The sequence below is a fragment of the Argiope bruennichi genome, chromosome X1 (genome assembly GCF_947563725.1).
Source record: "Argiope bruennichi chromosome X1, qqArgBrue1.1, whole genome shotgun sequence".
In the NCBI taxonomy this organism is placed as follows: Eukaryota; Metazoa; Arthropoda; class Arachnida; order Araneae; family Araneidae; genus Argiope; species Argiope bruennichi.
This window is the reverse complement of record NC_079162.1, coordinates 14,514,825-14,532,835: the sequence shown is the minus strand read 5'-3', so window position 1 is coordinate 14,532,835 and position 18,011 is coordinate 14,514,825. Positions and strand designations below refer to the sequence as shown.

Below are 18,011 nucleotides of genomic sequence, written 5' to 3'. Positions count from 1 at the left end.
GTAGTAATATCTGGTTGAGAATTTAAAAAAACAAGTCATTTCAAGATGAAAATTTGTAAAATTAAAATAAAAACTGCTGTTTAATTAATTCATAATTAATTAGTATTTCTTATCAGAGTTTCCATTTGATAGTAAATTAGAGAAAATAATAATTTTAAAATTTCATATTATTTATAATAATAAATTAGCAATTAAAGTTTAAAAATTAGAAAATAATTAAAACCGAAAAAATTTATTTTTTGGTCAACTAATAAAAGTATGTTTTTAAAACACCGATTTTATTAAATATATATTATTTTAGAAAAGCGTGATCTAAAAATATTGAGCGAACTGTTGGATTTTCGATTGTTATCTTTAATAAGGCGGTAATAAAAATCGAATATAAACGAATATAATTATAATTTAGAGTTGAGTATGGCTAATATCAATGAATGTCAAATTTCCTCTTTAAAATTAAAATACTTAACTTTGTATTATGAAGAAATTTCAGTTCAATAAAATCCAACTTACAAGTTTTAACTAGAAATATATTTTAATGTTATTTTGTTTTAGAATATTTAAGTCTAAAGAATGTAATTGTTTCATGTATTAATCTATTAAATTAAAATTATAACTGAAAAAGGCTTTCAGAATTCTTTCTCCTTGTATCTACTACTAAAACTTTCTGTTTACGTATACAAACGATAAGTTCTTTTTAATTGTAGCAAATATTCATTTACTTTAAATTACTGATTTACCCTTCAATATAATTATTATTGAGGATAAAAAAAAGCATTGGAAGCAGCAGGGATTAATTCGAAACAAATTTATCCTAGTATTAAAAAAAGGTTAGCGAATTGAAATTCATTTATTACATGCAACATTTTAGTTATTTCTATTCTTTGAAAGCATTCCATTTTTAAATAGATATATAATAAATTGAGCAGCAGTTCAAGAAGTGGAGACAAACAAATGCAATTTTTCACGACTTTCAAAAATATTTCTAATTCTACATTTTTAAATAGACATTTTCAAGACAATTCATTCGATAGTCTTTTTTTTTTCGTACACGTTAAAAATTTTAAAAAAAATCTGAACATGATTTATAACAGAATATAGTGAATAATATTTAAAAGTTGAAATGATAATTTTAATTTTGATATTTTTCATCTTCGTATTAATTTAATATTTTTAAATAAAAGAAAAAGATATGAATTCTTTTTCATAAACAAGGAATATATAATTATTTGAATTTTCGCAGAATGAAGTTTCAATAAAAAGCATAAACCTGATACCTTGAAATACATTATTCTTAGAATTAACTTCATGGATTCTTAAAATTATTTCCACAACAAAAATAAAAAATAAAACCTTACAAATGAGTTTTTTTTGTATAAGCTTTTCCTCAAAGTATACATTACGAAAAAAATTACGATAATTTTATTATTTTGGTTTAAAAATCCCATGGTTATCCCATTTATCATTCAACAGAAAAAGAATTACTATTGGCTAAATGCTCAAGCTTTTATTAAATTGAGAAATAGGAATGCTATCATTTATTAAAGATAAATTATGGACACTTAAAGGCCTCATTTAATCCTTCCCCTTTTGTACCTTTTTTAATGCATTCTTTTGTTCTCTCCAACTATATTATGATTTTCTTTCTTTTATTTTCTACAAATAGTTCAGATTCAAAAAAATGTCAGGCAATTAAGTTCAATGAATTACATTTATACAATGAAACATTTTAATTTTAGAAATTTTGAAGTATTGAATGAAGAAAAATTCACAACATAAATGGACTCAATTATTGATCGCATAGTTATCGATATGTATTAATATCAACAGTTATATAATTAATCATTATATTGACTCATTTCTCATATTTCTACAATAAAAAATTAAATTTATTTCCAATAAAATAAATTCTAAATACAGATGAAATGAGCTCCTCTTTTCTAAAGATGTTTTTTAAATAAACTGAGGCTTTTTTAATTCTTTATCTACTTCGCAATGGAATTTCTTTAGCCTTTCAACTTTATGTAATAATAAAAGGTAGAAATTCGTATATATATACTTTAAAACTTGAACAATATATGAATAATATTTTGAACAACGACACTTCTGAATCAAAATACGAGCATCTTTTATATTATGTTTTGTTCCTCAGATTAATACCTGATTATATTTCGCATCCCATAAAAATGAACTCAAATTTCTGCATGATTCATCAACACTTAATAGGCTTTTTTATTTTATGCATCAAGTTACATCCCTTATCTTATTCCTTAAAGTATGATGTTAGACAGTTGATGTTGCATGATAATTTGATGTTTATTCCCTAATTATTTTATCATTACAAAGTCTTAACAAAGAGTTTGACAACCTAATTAAGAAATGCATTATTTTTTATATCTGACTAAACATACTTCTAGCTTATTTCATTCCTTATTTTAGTGATCTAAAAGTATTCTCATTTTGAATTGAACCCTTAGAGCGAAAGAATACAAACCTTCTTCTGTAGCGTTGTTTTATATAAAAGAAACTTAATTATATTTTTATATTTAATTTACTATGCAATGATTTCGAATACTTCAGGAAATTATAATATGGTTGTCAAATGAATGATATCTTCTTAGATGCTAATTCAACTAAAAGGTCTTGAATTCCTCTTGGTTTTATTGGTGATTTATTAAAATATGAAGAGCCGAATTTTAATTTATAAGTTTAAAAATTAAATAACACACTAGGGAATCAGTTTAATGGTTAATTAAATAGTGAATACTTGACTGAAAATCCAATTGCAACATTTTACACATTGAGATATCAAAAAACACACTAACAGATAAAAAAAAAAAGAACATTCTGTTACTGTCCTGTGCGAAATTTCGACAGATATTCTCTTCCTGTAGTGTAGTAGCAATATAAGAACGATTTAGTAAGAAGGGCTTGTTAATCCATTACTCGCCAAAAAGATCCTTAGAATGGTTGTCTTCAATTTCATTTAGGCTAATTCTAAAGAATCGATTTACCATTCCATGAGTTCTTCTTTCAGTATGAAGCTCCAATTACTCATTTAATATATTGCAGGGAAAGGATGAAATAAATGAACCCAAAATAAAGAAAAATAAAAGTCGCATTAGAAAAGATAGCCAAGCAGAATTTTTTTTAATCATCTTTCAATTTACTTTCAAAATGAATGCATTTTACAATAAAAACACTGCAATTCTTAAAATCTAAGGAGCTATTCCCACTAAAAAAACTTTCCGGTTGGGCTTTCTTTTCTCTTCCTTCAACAACAAACACATTAACAAATTCCTTCACAAATGTAATTAACCTGGGAACGGGAGCCAAGCATTTGAACGATTTTTAAGCCTCTGATTCCTTTTCTTGCTTTTGCTCAAATATTGATTTGCAAAAGTCTTTAAATTGTTTCATTCCACTTTTTTCTTACTGCTGACTGAGTGCTTCGTTTCAAATGGAGCATTCCATTCCTCCTCTAATATCAGTGATTCTTTTAATGAACATTTCCAGTTGTTATTTGGGTCTTTTTTATACAAAAAGTTCGGTTATAGAGCGTTATTTTCGAAATTGTTAAAAATTTCGTTTTCGCTTTCTGCAACTAAAAAAGAAATAATGATCTTTTATGAAAAGCACCCAATGGATATTGTTCTAATTTATTATAAAAATTATTCTTGAATCTAAATCATTTTCACATTTGTTTCGCTAATATAATGAAGTTTGGACGCCTGCCATTGACAAATATTTATACATATCTATATGTAAATTTCATTTGTTTAAGTAGAGTTATTGAGTTCACATGACATATGGTCGTTTGGTTACACTGAACTTTCTGTCGATAAAAAAGATATGCAGAATTTCATCTACCTAGGTTCAAGCATTTATAACAAACCTAGGTATACATTTGTACAGAAAAAAATAGGCAGACAGTTTTTCATGAATAGATTTTGGCCAAAATTTGATAGAAATCTACCATTTTGGTGTAACGAAAGTGTCTGAAACTTCAATTTTTTGTCCCTTTGTATTTTTTTTTTTTTTTTTTTTTTTTGCAAGTGGGCAAACTTATAGAGAGAACTAATTGCAAAATTTGATTTTTTTTTTATTGCTCAAGGTGGTCAGGAGGTCATAGAATTATCAAAATCGAGTTCTTAACAATTATTATACTACCTCCTTGGATGTTTTGAGTTCAAAAGCAAAAAGTCAATACAGAAGGTTTTGAAATAGAAGTGAAATCAATGATTGTTGATAAAATCCATAAATAATGAAAAATTATCATTATTGGAAAACGTGAAATAATCCTTTGACTTTTAGATCTGTCGTTATGATTATTAAAATACGTATAACGAGAATTAAGAACACGAAGGTTAATTATTAATTTAGTAGATATATTTGGGCTAATCAATTGAATAAGATTCAGTATCTTCGGAGACAATCGATTACTTTTAATACGTGATTCGTGAAAATTCAAGGTTCGTCGCAGTTACATGAAATTAAAATACAACCACTTTATACTCCTTCCAATAAATTTATAAATCGACGCAGTTAACTAAATAATTATGTATCTTGAAAAGAGCCGTATTCAACCCATAATAATAATTGCATTCTTTAGGAGTTACACGAACGTTAATTGACCTTCCATCTAGTTATAATAAATAAATCGATTCTGTAAATTTTGTGATCAAAATTCATTCCAGTTTATTCAAATTCTTCTCAGACTCGATAGGTTTCATAAATCCAATTCTTAAAGACTGATGATTCATAATAAATGGAATGAAACTTCAGTAATGAAATGAGCAAAAGTGTTGTCTCATGGCATAACTTCCTAGTTTTTATATTGTATATATTATTACTATCTGTTTAATTTGGCCATGCTTGTCGCCAACAGGTGAAAGCGCTTTTGTGAAGAAACGTGAATTGATTAAAGTTTTATCAATATTTGAAATGAAACAGAACTTGTTATTTGAATTTTCTAAAATAAGCTATTCTGAATCTGAAAATGCTTAATGTACTCGTGATACGAGTCAAGTGGCATTGTAACTAGAAGATCAATTAATTATGAGCAATTCTGATGCTCTGTTTACCACGTGTTTGATTAAAAATAGTCCCTTAAAGATATTTAGATCATTTGGTTTGTATTTCTGAGCAATATAACAATATAGCAACAATACAGCAATATAGCAATATTATGATTTAAGCAAAATTTGAAGGACAGTACTTCAAATATTCAAGGGTAATAACGGTTGATTTAATTCAAATTAGCAACTCTACCAGAAGTACTTCTAATCAACAGAGGATTTCAGCTTCTATTTGGTTGACAGGTTCATAATTTTTTAATGTTCTTAGAGAATTTTTCAGTTTTAAGCAAAATGAATTTCAGTATCTATCAACAAAATTAAAAAAAGCTAATTTCCTTGTCAAAAGTACATTTGAAAACAAAGAAGCTCAAGTGTCATAAGTTACGTATGTTGTATAGATCATATCAAAATTAAATTTTATCTGCGTACTTTTGAAGCGAATTTAACCCTATGGCTAGAATCATTTCTGAATTCTGTTATATTTAAAGTTACATTGTCATGCTTACATTTTTGAATTTGAAAGTAATTAAAAACTTGGTTTTAAATAATGGCTTGCATTTTATATTTGTTACAATATAGTTGTACTTTTGCGGAAAAAAAAATCTTTAAAATTTGGCATTCGATTTAATTTTTATTTCACAGGAAATTCTCTGTAATGAATAACAAATCGATATTTCTATCGACGTATAAATCGACAACAGTTAACATCATACTATGAAGAGTTTTCAAAATTTAACATTCATTCTTATGAAATAGCATTGTTTCGCGCACACTTCTGTGAAACTAGTAATTTTTTATTAATCATTTTAAATGTATTCAAGTAATTCATCTTACACTTATTCATTTTGACAAACAAGTAGTAATTAAATTTTTTCGGTAAATTGATTTGCAAAATTTAAACCTGATTATTTTTTATATGCTCGATATTTGTATTACGATTTAATAGCTTTTTACTCTTATATTGAAATATCACTGTTCGTTTTTAATAAAACATCTACGAAAGTGCCTCAAACCCTAATGGCTTTACCATGTTCTTAAATCGATAACATGCATCAGAGACACTTACCGTGCTACTTTTAGAATAATTAGTATTTAGAGTTTATTTGTTCAAGGCCTCTTTTGGTGTCACGTAACATCGTGAAGCAGCTTTAATCACTGATTCTCAACACATACTGGTCCCCCTCTTTCCTTTTATATATGCACATCTTTACAAAAGCCTTTAAGATGTGAATAATTACAAGTCTTACTTTGCAATTTTCGCGTTCAAGTACTCGATACAGAAACGAGAAATTATTGTATCCGTTAAAACATTTGGCATGGAGTTGAGTTAATGTCACTTTTTGAAATTCCTTCACGAAATTTTGATGGAGATTGTTTAAAGTCTTCGTCAAAACTGCAGAATTTTATACATTATTGACATCTATGTAAATGTGAGCTCAGAAATGTTGCACAGATGCAGTTCATCCTATGGTTTTCGATCAGACATTGTTCAATATTTTTACCTAATTTTTCAATGGGTTGTTATTTACTAATTGCTCTTCGATTTCCAAAAAAAAAAAAAAAAAAAAAAAAAAAAATACCATAATGTACATAAAGGAATTTTGAACTGTATGTCTAAAAAATTTTGATTAAAAATAATGATTCAATCAAGATCAAAGAAAATTTTGGAGAATACCAAATATTTTTTTTAATTCAATGATAAAATGTGAATTAAATTCTTACTAATGGAATTTATACTTCCTAATGGATGGAATTCTGAACACCAAAGGGAATTCATTGGATAGAAAACTGGGCATAATTTTGAAACAACAGAAACATTCAAAGGCAAATGACAGTAAAAGTTGCATTTCAATTCATTTATTTCACTCCACATTCTCCCAATATAATTATCTAGCTTAAATCAAATGTTCCGTTATTTGGAAGATTTCTAACAATCTCAATTACTGAATTCTTGTAATTAGAAAATGCATTAAAAGTTTTGAATTTAGTTAACTGAAAACTAAATGTATGATTTGGATTTTAAAAAAACCCTTTTCAATTACTCCTACGGGTAAACATTTTTTATATATTTGGAAGGCTTAATTGTCGATTACGGAGATTTCATGTTAATACTAAATGAATCAATTCTTCGTTCGAACGATCTTCGTCAGAGTGTCTCTAGCTATTATTGCATAAATTTATTTAATGCATCATGGCAATTTGGAACATCATCCATGTTTCTGTCAAAGCGGAAGAAATTTCATTTATTTCTTTTTTTCGTTTTTTACGATTTCTACTAGGAGATGACGGATGAAGAGATCTTAAGGATCACTGTATTTGATTTCTTCTTTTTGTGTGCTTAGAGCAGTTCCATTTATTCAATCTTCCTAGTTATGTCTTCTGTGTGCTTTCAGCTGTTTTACTTCGAAGTTCTGTAAGAATGAAATATTAGAAATGTTGGAAGGCAATAAGATGAATTTGTTAGATATTTGAGAAAAGGTATGGAAATATAATTTCATGAAAACAATTCTCAATTTTCACTCGTACCTGTAATTTGACATCCCATTTGAAATGAATCTGATCCTTCAATTATTATCCTACTCATCTACTAATAATAAAAGGGAATGTGAATCTGCGTCTGCAAAGACATATAATTAAAGCTAGTACTCGAATAAATCGCTCAGATCAAATAGAAACATTAAAACTCATTAAAAAACAATTGTGTAATTACTTATGTGAATGTGTATGACAACGAAATTAACAATCCGTTTCAAAACGTTTCTCATCATTATTGGAAGTGGGAAAATGAAACATGGATGCTTTCTCTATTCGAAGTATCATAACTTCAATTCAAATATTTCAGTTCGAATAGCATAATAAATGCTCTATCTAAGTGGGGAAAAACATCATGGGAAAGGAAGTCATGCCAATCAGTAAATTTGTTATAAAAAGGGCAATTAATAAAAAAAAATCAATTCGATTTTTCCTTTTCGCCTCTTTTAACTGAAAAAAAGTGATCATTTGTTTGATATTCTAACTCATAGATTAGTCGAGATCAAGCGTCCAAAGTTATAGACGCTTTGGCTGTTAGAACGTAGTCATTAAATATTTGTTTCTAGCACTGCTTATATTCTAAATGATCTATAACTTAGAATGTCAAACAAATGTTTACTTTTTTCTTTAACTGTCATTTGTATTTGTTTCCATATTGAGAAGGTATTACAAATATCTACACACTCGCCTCAAAAGAAACACATTTCTTTGTCTTGCATTTCCTTAAATTGCACTTCCTTAAATTATATTCCTTCTTTCTGCTTGCATACTTAATTTGATGATGATGTTTAATACTGAATTTATTTTGATATGAATTTTCTTTTGGTTTGGTCTAATCTATGAAAGACAGTGATGCGTTTTATCATGCTTCAAAAAGATCTGACAGAAAAAAGAGGGAATCTTTCAAATATTTATATGAACAAGTAGTTATACTGTAAAGAGATTCCATCATATAAAAGCCGCATGATTCAAGTCAGATCCTCTCATTTTGTATCAAGACAGAGGAAACATGGAGTTTGAAAGTGTACTTGAGATAATGATTTTATTAAATTTCCCTTCTGGTTTTAGACATTTATAACAGTAATTCTACTAAGGTAAAAAAAAAGTATTGTTCCATTGATAAGAATGAACTAACATTGCTTCCCGCAGAATTTTTCAAAACATTTTGAATTCAGTTCTGTAGCAGCAATCTAGTTTAAGCTGCATTAATGTCACATTATAGTCTCTTTTAAATATCATGGTGACAATGTATGAGATTAAAAGTAACATTTCTATATAGTGACATTATTACCTTTTCTTTTATATACGAAATTAATGCAAAGTTATGCTTCTTGTGTTTTTTGTTTAATGAAACGATACATCTTAATGGAATTTCTAAAATTGAAATAATTCCTGATTGCCTTCTAAGATAATCATATCCTACCATAATGCTGTTATGATATGATGGTATAACATATACCATAATGTTGTCATGACATATACCATAATGCTGTAATGGTATCTACCATTATTATTACAGAGTTTTAAGAATGCTGCTGTTTTCTGGAAATAATAACCAAAGCTTCGAATATCGTCCTTGAAAAAAACTTATTGCAGTTTTTCAACCATGGCTAAAATTCTGGCATTCTATGCTAATTATAAAGAGTAGTAGCGATGATTAATCAACCAAAGAACGGCACAATTTCAAGCCTTATTTGGAATTTCAAACGATTATAAAATTTGAATCTCAGGCAGCATTATATTTTACAACTCCAACAGATATTAACGCAAACAAAAATATATATACGATCTCTTGCATTTATAGACAAATTCTTAGCTTTTCTCTAGGGTATTTTAACACCCTTGAGACCCCCAACACCAGAATAATACAAACAGTTAAATCTATCCATAGAAATATTTGCAGATTAACGCCAAGAGAAGGTGAAATGCCAATTAGAGAATTTGTTTGAGCTTTATAAAATATTCGTAAAATATCTAATAAATAAAGTAATAAATGAAATAAAGTTCTCGAATCAAAAATACAAACATTCTATTTATCATTCATTCATTTACTTTCATTATTCTTCTATTACATTTCATTATTTGCATTATTTTTCTTAGAAAAGGAGCAAAAGTAACATCTTATAATTAACCTGACATCTTCAATGGAATGGAAATGAGAGTGCTGTTGCTCAGATGACTTGTTTATAAAGATGGAAACACTTTCTGGTGTGTTAAACTTTTAGATACGCTATTTTCAAAACTTAACAGTTAATCGATTCATTTAATTCAATATTCATTCTATATGAGCTGAATTTGAGAAAAAGTTCTTTTCCAGAATGCTTTTGATAATGATTTATAAATTAAAGGCTGAAAGGTAGAAAATTCTGCATTTTAATATTCTAATATTATGGTTTTTGCTGAAATTGTTTCAATGAATATTTTCTTCCATTCGGTAATTTAATTACAAATGTTCAATGGCGGTAGAAAATGTATATTTAAAATAATTTATTTATATTAGAGGGCTTGCATTTCTGTAATCCTTTCATTAACTTAGATCTATTATTAGAGAAAAAAAGTTTTGCAAATGGGGTCAGAAGGTTTTTTTTTTATTCAGTATCTACCGCTTAGAATTCGTAACATCTCTTCCTGAAATAGACGTGGTTTACAAGACATAAGTTGTTTCATGATTTTAAAGATAGAAACATATTTCCTAATGAGTTGGAATTGTCTTTTATTGATAACTATGTATTATTTTGAAATATAACTAATTCATTTAATTTTTATTGAGGAACCCATTCGAGAAGCCCGCCTTGATAGTGAATTTCAGTGAAAAAAATTGCTTTCAAGATTTTATAACATTTATTGATCTGAATTTTAAATTCAAGTCAGTACATTTGACAATGTTTAAAATAAATGTAAGAACCAATTATAAAATATATCTTTCTTTATACAAATAAAGTATAAAGTTACACAAATTGATTTGCTTAAAACTGTTAAATAATTAAAAAATAAATAAATTGTGACTACAGTCAATATTAAAATCAAAAAGTCGAACATTTCTTGCATCTTTCAATAATGAAAGTACTAGCTGCCTTCAGTGACCATCTGCTCACCAATTATATTAATAGTATTAATTTGATTTAAGCATATCAACGAATTGTGACCAAAAAATGTATAATTTTGAATTATACTTGTTTATTAAACATGAGTGGTTAGCTATGCTTCAAATGTACTGAAGAAAAGTAACGAAAGGCAGGCTCAGTTTTTGTGGTTGGGAGTTCTGAGATTTTAAGATATCTCTGGAAAATTGAGGGCGATGGGTGGGGGGCATTGACAAGAAACGAGCCTTCATATGAAATAAATACTGTTGAAAATCGAACAGTAGTTAGAGCTGGGATGACTATTTCTTTAATTTCGACAATTATTTGAAATACAGACTATAGATGTCTAAATGCATGCCATTTATTCAAAATTTCTCTATACTGAGTCAATTCAAAGATTGCTGTAAGGCTAAATCTTCAAAACCAAACTACTTTGTTTCATTATATCTCAAAGATTTGTTCTTTTAAAAATAAGTGGGTGTGAATTAAAAGATACTTCCTTTAATTAAAAGCATCATATAAGTATTAATACAGAATCTTACAAATGGTAAGGAAAATTACTATTACTAACTATTAAATGCTGCAACTCAAAAAAGTTTTTTCTAGTATTAGGAAATTTTAAATTTCTTTACATAAAAAGCAATTTTTTAATTAAAACAATTAACTTTCTTTCTTAAAATAATTAACTTTCGAAACTTGCAGCATTTGACATACCAAAAAATAATCCATAAAGCCAAATTCTGACAATGACTGTCAGTAAGGATGTTTATACATTTATATAGCTCTCTACGATAACATAGAAGCATTCTCAAATTTAGAAGATTCAAATAAAGTAAACCAAATAATATCTCCTGTGTTGTCATTAAAAGGAGCTATCCTTTTAAAATAATATAAGTTTGTGCCTTTTAGAACTATACATATTTTCCATAATTGAAACAAATATTAAATTATTAATTGATTATTATTAAAATTATCATTATTATTAAAAGTTCGATGTATTGTTTGATGCAACAGAAGCGATATTCTAGTAATGATTGTTTATTTGTTCATTTAATAGCATAAATTAAAAGTTGGTAAATACTACCCTCGTATATTTTTAAATGCACAATTTCATGACTCGCATGTGATTAACATATCTTACAGAAGTCAGTACACATAATCTCTCGTGCGAAAAGAATTCCTTATTGTACCTCTGCGATGCATACATTTTGCAACAAGAAAAGAAATCTATTCTGTAAGATAGAAAAAGAATCCTATTTAATGCTGAAATATTGCAGCAAAATTATTTAATATTAATTTAACGCTCAGAATGAAATCAAAGTAAATGCAGTAAGGAACCGTCAAACTCCATTAAATATACACGATTTTGCAGAAATTAAAAAACACTTTAGGCTGTATCACATGTTTTCAAAAATAAATTTCCCCCAAAGATTAATTATATCTTCTTTTTAGTTGCAAAGACTTCTGCAAATATTAAAAGATTTCTCTCTAACCAACATAAAAGAACTTTTACGTGGATATAGTACACTTACTTTTGACAAAACATGGTCGCAGTTATGGAAAAATAGATGAAAACGATGCAAGAATTAAAAAAGATTGAATAAGATTTAACATCCTAAATGAACTTTTCTTCACATGCCACTGAAATTCGAAGGAGAAAAACTGCTGTTTAAGAAAGTAGGGCAACACAGTGCTGGAATTTCATAAATTATGCAATGGTGGAACCAGGTTCATTGTCAAATGACAATAGGAATTCAAAAAAAAAAAAAAAAGCATGCTAAATAAGTTGAACAAAAGCTAAACAAAGCCCTTGCAAGAGCATCAGAATTGAGTTTATGAATCTGAAATATGTATTATTTTGATGAATCAACACTCAAATAAATTCTCTAACATCTGAAACAAAACTTTTGATGAACGGTTCTAAAGAAATGTTTTAATGATCTGCAATATTATGCTAAGATGCTATTAACTCTTATTATTTCTAATAATAGTTAATATTTGTAACTATTATTAGAAAGGCAACAACTGCACTTAAGAAATTAGTAAATTTAAAGCTGTTCAAAACTAAGTAACTCAACTTTTACAAAGAAGTAACCCATCAATATTAAGCATAAAATGTCCGTTATGCGAATATATGATTTTCAAGTCTATATTCTGTAAATATTTGATAATTCCATATTAACAAAAATCAACTTTAATTAAAAATTTAAATTAAACTCTACAACAATTGATTTCTTAAATGTTTTAGACAAAGTTCTACCTGGCAGATGAAAATCAGTAACTCATAGAAACTCATCATCTTAGTAGTATTTCATTCTTTAAGTGAAATACTATTAAGATGAGGTCATTCAATAACTTGGACTCGTAACCCTTTACACTCGAATAGATCCTCTCAAACACCATTCAAGATTTGCATCATTTTGACGTGTTTAATTAATTAATTTTTAATTTTTATTGTCAAAAATACCTACAGAGTGGTAAGAAGATGTAGATTAATTTTTTGGGATTCATTTTTTGTAGATTAATTTAATGTAGAAAGCCATTTATATAATTAAATTTCAGAACAATAAAGGAATAATTATGCATCGAATTACTTTTCGGAGTACAAAATATTAAATTATGTGATAATGATTTCGTCTGTGATATATCCGAGGTAATTATGATTTTAGAGTGGGAATACGAGCAGAATACATAAAAGACTGCTATACCAATTACATAAATTAGAATCAGGTAGGGGTTCTTCAAAGAAAGAAAAGTTATTCAAAGAAAAGAGAGGAGATAACAAAAAAATGAACTGCATGAAACCATAATATACATTCACATGAGATGAAGGCAGCGGCTTAAACAGGTTTTCATTTTTCACGCGAATATGACGGTATTCGAGTGCAAAATGTCTCCAAATTGTTAAATAAACATAATAATTCTTGTTCAGTTTTTACTGATTCTCTGCTGGTAGCAACTAGTGCAGTAACTTCGATTTACGAATTAAAAAAAAAATGGTATTTTTTAAAGATATTCTATTGACTGGAATTACTATCGTATTTATGCTTCAAAATGTTTTTATATTTTCTCTGAAGGGAGCAAATTCAAGTGGTGTAATTTAAACACATAACATTTATCTTTCATTTTTCTGTCGCAGTAATAAGTTTTATGTTTTGGACTGAACCACATGTGTAGATAGCTACATTTTAGAAATTTGGAATAAAGAGACTAGAAGTATCATTATTGAATAACCGAGTTGATGATAATTTTCTTCTAATGTGACACGATTTCTTTTCTGGCAAGCATATTTACTTTTATATCACACCTGAGGCTAGTTGAATTTTTTTTTCTTACTAAGTCTCTCATTTCATATTACTAAAAAACTGCTCTTTCATGTTTTAATTTGGTTATGCATGTTTAGCAATAGCAGCACTCTGCCCATCTCTCATTCAGCAATAAATCACTTATTTTAATCATATACCCTTATTGAATGAATATATAGAAAATAAAGCCTTAATACAAAATTATATTTTAAAAAATTCCGATGATATATTCATATTTGATGCAATCCTGATAATTGTATTCTCAAACTTCTTTCTCATGGTTTTTGGACTCCATTATAGGATTCGAACGGGAAGCTGCAAGCTTTATTGTAAATTAATGGTCACTTGATCCTTTTTGTATTGCTTTCTTACAGTGATTACTCTCATGGATATGTACATAATGTATCTGCAATGGAGATTATTGAAAATATTTTTTTAAAAAATCAGGTGACGTTTTTATTACTTGATAGTTTTAAAAACACATCTGTTGAGCATTAATTGGCCGAATCAAAAAATGAACACCCTGCTACAGTTTCATATCAAAAATATACACCAAATTTCATATATCCAGCTTTTGCATCTTTGAGAAATCTCGTTAGAACCTCAGGAAGCGACAGACAAACAGACAGTCACCCATTTGATAAAGCTGACTGGCTCAAAATTTGATGCAGAAGTTTTAAGTTTTATATAAAATATATTATTATTATACCAAATTTCATCTGTCTAGCCTTTATTGAGCTATCTTGTTCGCATTCACTTTTTTGGATAGACAGATATTCGAACTTCCCTAGTTTTGATTTAGGCAAAAGTTGATATATAATACTACTACATTTTTGTTGTGAAGACGACGAACGAAATTTAATCGCTCTGATTTGTTCCATTTTTGCAGACAGGCGACATAATTCCTAATAATTTTTTTCTTATAACAGATGTTTGAAACATGAAGTTTTATTAAATTCACGGGGTCAAATTATTTGACAATTACAAACTTTTTTCTAGCATATTTCGAATACAAGACAATAAAATATAAAACTTTAATGAAGTCTAATAAAAAAAATGAGTTCTTGTGATGAATATATATAGCATCCGTATGCAATTATTTTAACCAGATAATATCAATTGAATTTCCTTCTGTGAAAGAACCTTTATTTCTTTAATTTAAAATCTTAAACATTTATTTCATTGGTTTGATTAAAACATTGTAGAAATCTGCTTAAAATAAAAGTGTGATATAAGCAAAAAGGACTTCTCATCTTATTGAATTTTTCATCCGATCTGAAAATAAAATTTCCTCCTTTATACCAAAGTTGATGAAATAATTTGCTTAAAATACCATTATGTTTTTTACCAATGAAGTAAGATTTCATTATTACAAACAGTGGAATGAATGTATTGCATTGGCAATAAAATTGTCTGGGTGTTATTGAAATTGGGAATTTTTATCAATTGAGGGATCATCCATAGGCGGATTCGAAAATATTTTAAAAAGCAATGAAATGTTTAAATTTCTAAAAAATCATTGATTGGAATTTGAAAATGAATGCTCATGCGAGAGATCAGCCTGAATCACGTTTGATTCATTCTTTGGAATGTCAATGAAATAAAAGGAAGGAAATGCATTTTTTCCTTTTGGCGATCTGAGATTTGTTTAATATGTGGTCTTTAGTAGGTTGGCTCTTCTTAGGTGGAGTATTAAACAAATAAAATTAATTATATCTGAAGAACTGCTGTAAATTTTGGAATGAAATTTGATACACGTATACAAAAATGTATACTGGATGGGATTATAGAAAATTTCTTTCTTGGGAAAATTTCGAGATACTAATGAATTAACAATGTTATTTAGTTCGATTTAATTTTTCAGCGATTTCCATTGATATTAATTTTGCGAAGATTCCATAAGTAATAAAAAAAAAGATACAGAGGTATTCCAGTATTCTAGTTGCTCCATCTGTTATTGAATTTTTAAAAAAAATATTTTAGTATTTCATAATGTGTGTAATAAAAATAAAAAAGAAAAAAATTAATTACATTTTTCTGTTTCTTGACTTTCTAAAAACGTGCTTTTTAAAAGGCGTTCTTTTAATTAAATTGATTTTTATATCCTGGGTAAAATTTGGTTGGAAATCAAGTGCTAATGAAAATTGTTTCCATTTGAACCCCAAGTCTCCTAAGGCCGGTCGTTATAAATCGTTTTCTAGTTTGTAGTCCTATCACTTTATGAAACATTCGATATGCTGATGAAATCTTCATGTAAAAAAAGATGTTAGCCAATAACAGTTGCATGGAAACAATAAAATGCTGCAGATGTCAAATGAATGCAAAAGTCTGCGTTTTCCGCATAAATCTATTTTAAATTTCGTGTCAGTGCCCTCTATGGATAGCTATTGGAATTATTTTTTTATTATTATGTTTACTCTTTTCAGATTTATGCAAATAACGATTTTTATGATGATTTATTCCTTTTTTTAATGTATTTTTAAAGTTTAAAATTATGATTTAGCCTATATATCTAAATTGAAATTTTAATGTTATTTTCATTACATAAATGCTATATATATATATTTATAATTTAATATAATGAATATGAATTTATCTTAATGAAACAAATTTTTCCTCTAATCATGTTCTTTTATTTTAGAAAACTAATTACTTTTCATTTTTCCAAAATACTTTTATTTTTATTTTTCAAAGATTAGCGGATATTTTTGAAAAAAATTATTTTTTACAAAAGAAATTCATTTAAACAGTTAGAAAAAATTTAAGAGATATATATATGATTTAAACATGAAATTTTTATATGAAGCAAAACCTATTCTTCCTAAATGAATTGTTAGTTTTATGTGTGAAATAACTTCATGATAATATAAGAGCACTAACTGTACTCATTTTTTAAGTATTTTCATCAAGTTTACTTCTTGACCATGCTTTGTTGGGTAGCTCATTATTCTGGTATCATAAAGAATAATAATTATTCGTTAATATAATTGCTTATTAATTTCTTATGCAAATATATTCAGAAAACCCTTCCTATGAATAAAGTATTGCACCTGTAAGGGAAGAAAGGCTTGTGTTAAGCCATGTTCAAAAATGTAATTTTTACATAAATGAAAGAGTGTCTTAGAAAAGGAGAAAAGTAAATTAAGATTTTGTTCCTCAACATTTCATAATTACTAGTTAGAAGTCCATTTACTTGAGAATGAAAGTTTAGGTCAGTTTAAGGCATCAGTAATTGCATTTAAATAAGTATTTTTAATGGAAAGCATTTCATCTATATCTTTATTTCCTAGCTACGCTGGATTTAGAAACGATATCAAATGACATTCGATGACGAGAGAAATTGGCCATATATAAATGAAAAAAAAAAAATTCTAGCCATCATTCCAGGGCCATTTTCCATGAAGATTTATCTAGGAGATGTTTTCAAGATAAAAAATAAGGCATATATGAGGCATCCTTAAAGAAATTAACCTTTCTTTTAAATAAAATTCATCTACTTAGTGAAAAATGACTACCATATTCTTATTTTTATTTTGAAAAAGTATCATCAAAACAATTTGAGTTCTGCTAAATAATTTGCACCTTATTCATCTCAGCTTAGATAAATACAAAGGTTTATCATAAAAAAAATAATAAAAATAAAAAAAAATTGTTTTTCCTTCTCTTCTCTCTTTCAACTGACTAAATTTCTTAGTTGCTTCCATTGTTTCATTATTTTCTCCTTCGATTAATAAAATTGAATTATTAAGATTCTTTCTTGGAAACAATTTTTCAGGCAGCCATTTCCTTTATAGAATTGACTTTTAAGCAACTAAATACTAAATCAAAGCTGTAACGTAATATAAATGTAATATACCGACAAAATTTCCGTGTATAAAAATAATCCTAAAAATATCTTATAAACTCGTTGATTGAAGTCTTTTTACATAACCAAACTCTTATATTTTCGACAGTTATGCATAAAATATTCTTTAAATCGAGTTGTTACATATGCATATAGGTAATGATAAAAAGTT

The 18,011-nt window shown here is 27.3% G+C and overlaps 1 protein-coding gene across 5 annotated transcripts in view; it reads left to right on the top strand.

The window, feature by feature from the left end:
- LOC129958537 (teneurin-m-like) overlaps positions 1 to 18,011 on the top strand; it is a 416,933-nt gene that overhangs the window by 78,966 nt on the left and 319,956 nt on the right. For 3 of the 5 annotated variants that reach the window (XM_056071076.1, XM_056071077.1, XM_056071075.1), the window contains exon 1: positions 9,752 to 9,815. The exons of the other annotated variants lie outside the window; for them this stretch is intronic. In XM_056071076.1, coding sequence (XP_055927051.1) covers positions 9,800 to 9,815 — 16 coding nt within the window. In that variant the 5' untranslated portion in view covers positions 9,752 to 9,799. Of the gene's footprint in view, positions 1 to 9,751; positions 9,816 to 18,011 lie in introns of those variants that run through there. 5 annotated transcript variants of the gene reach the window in all.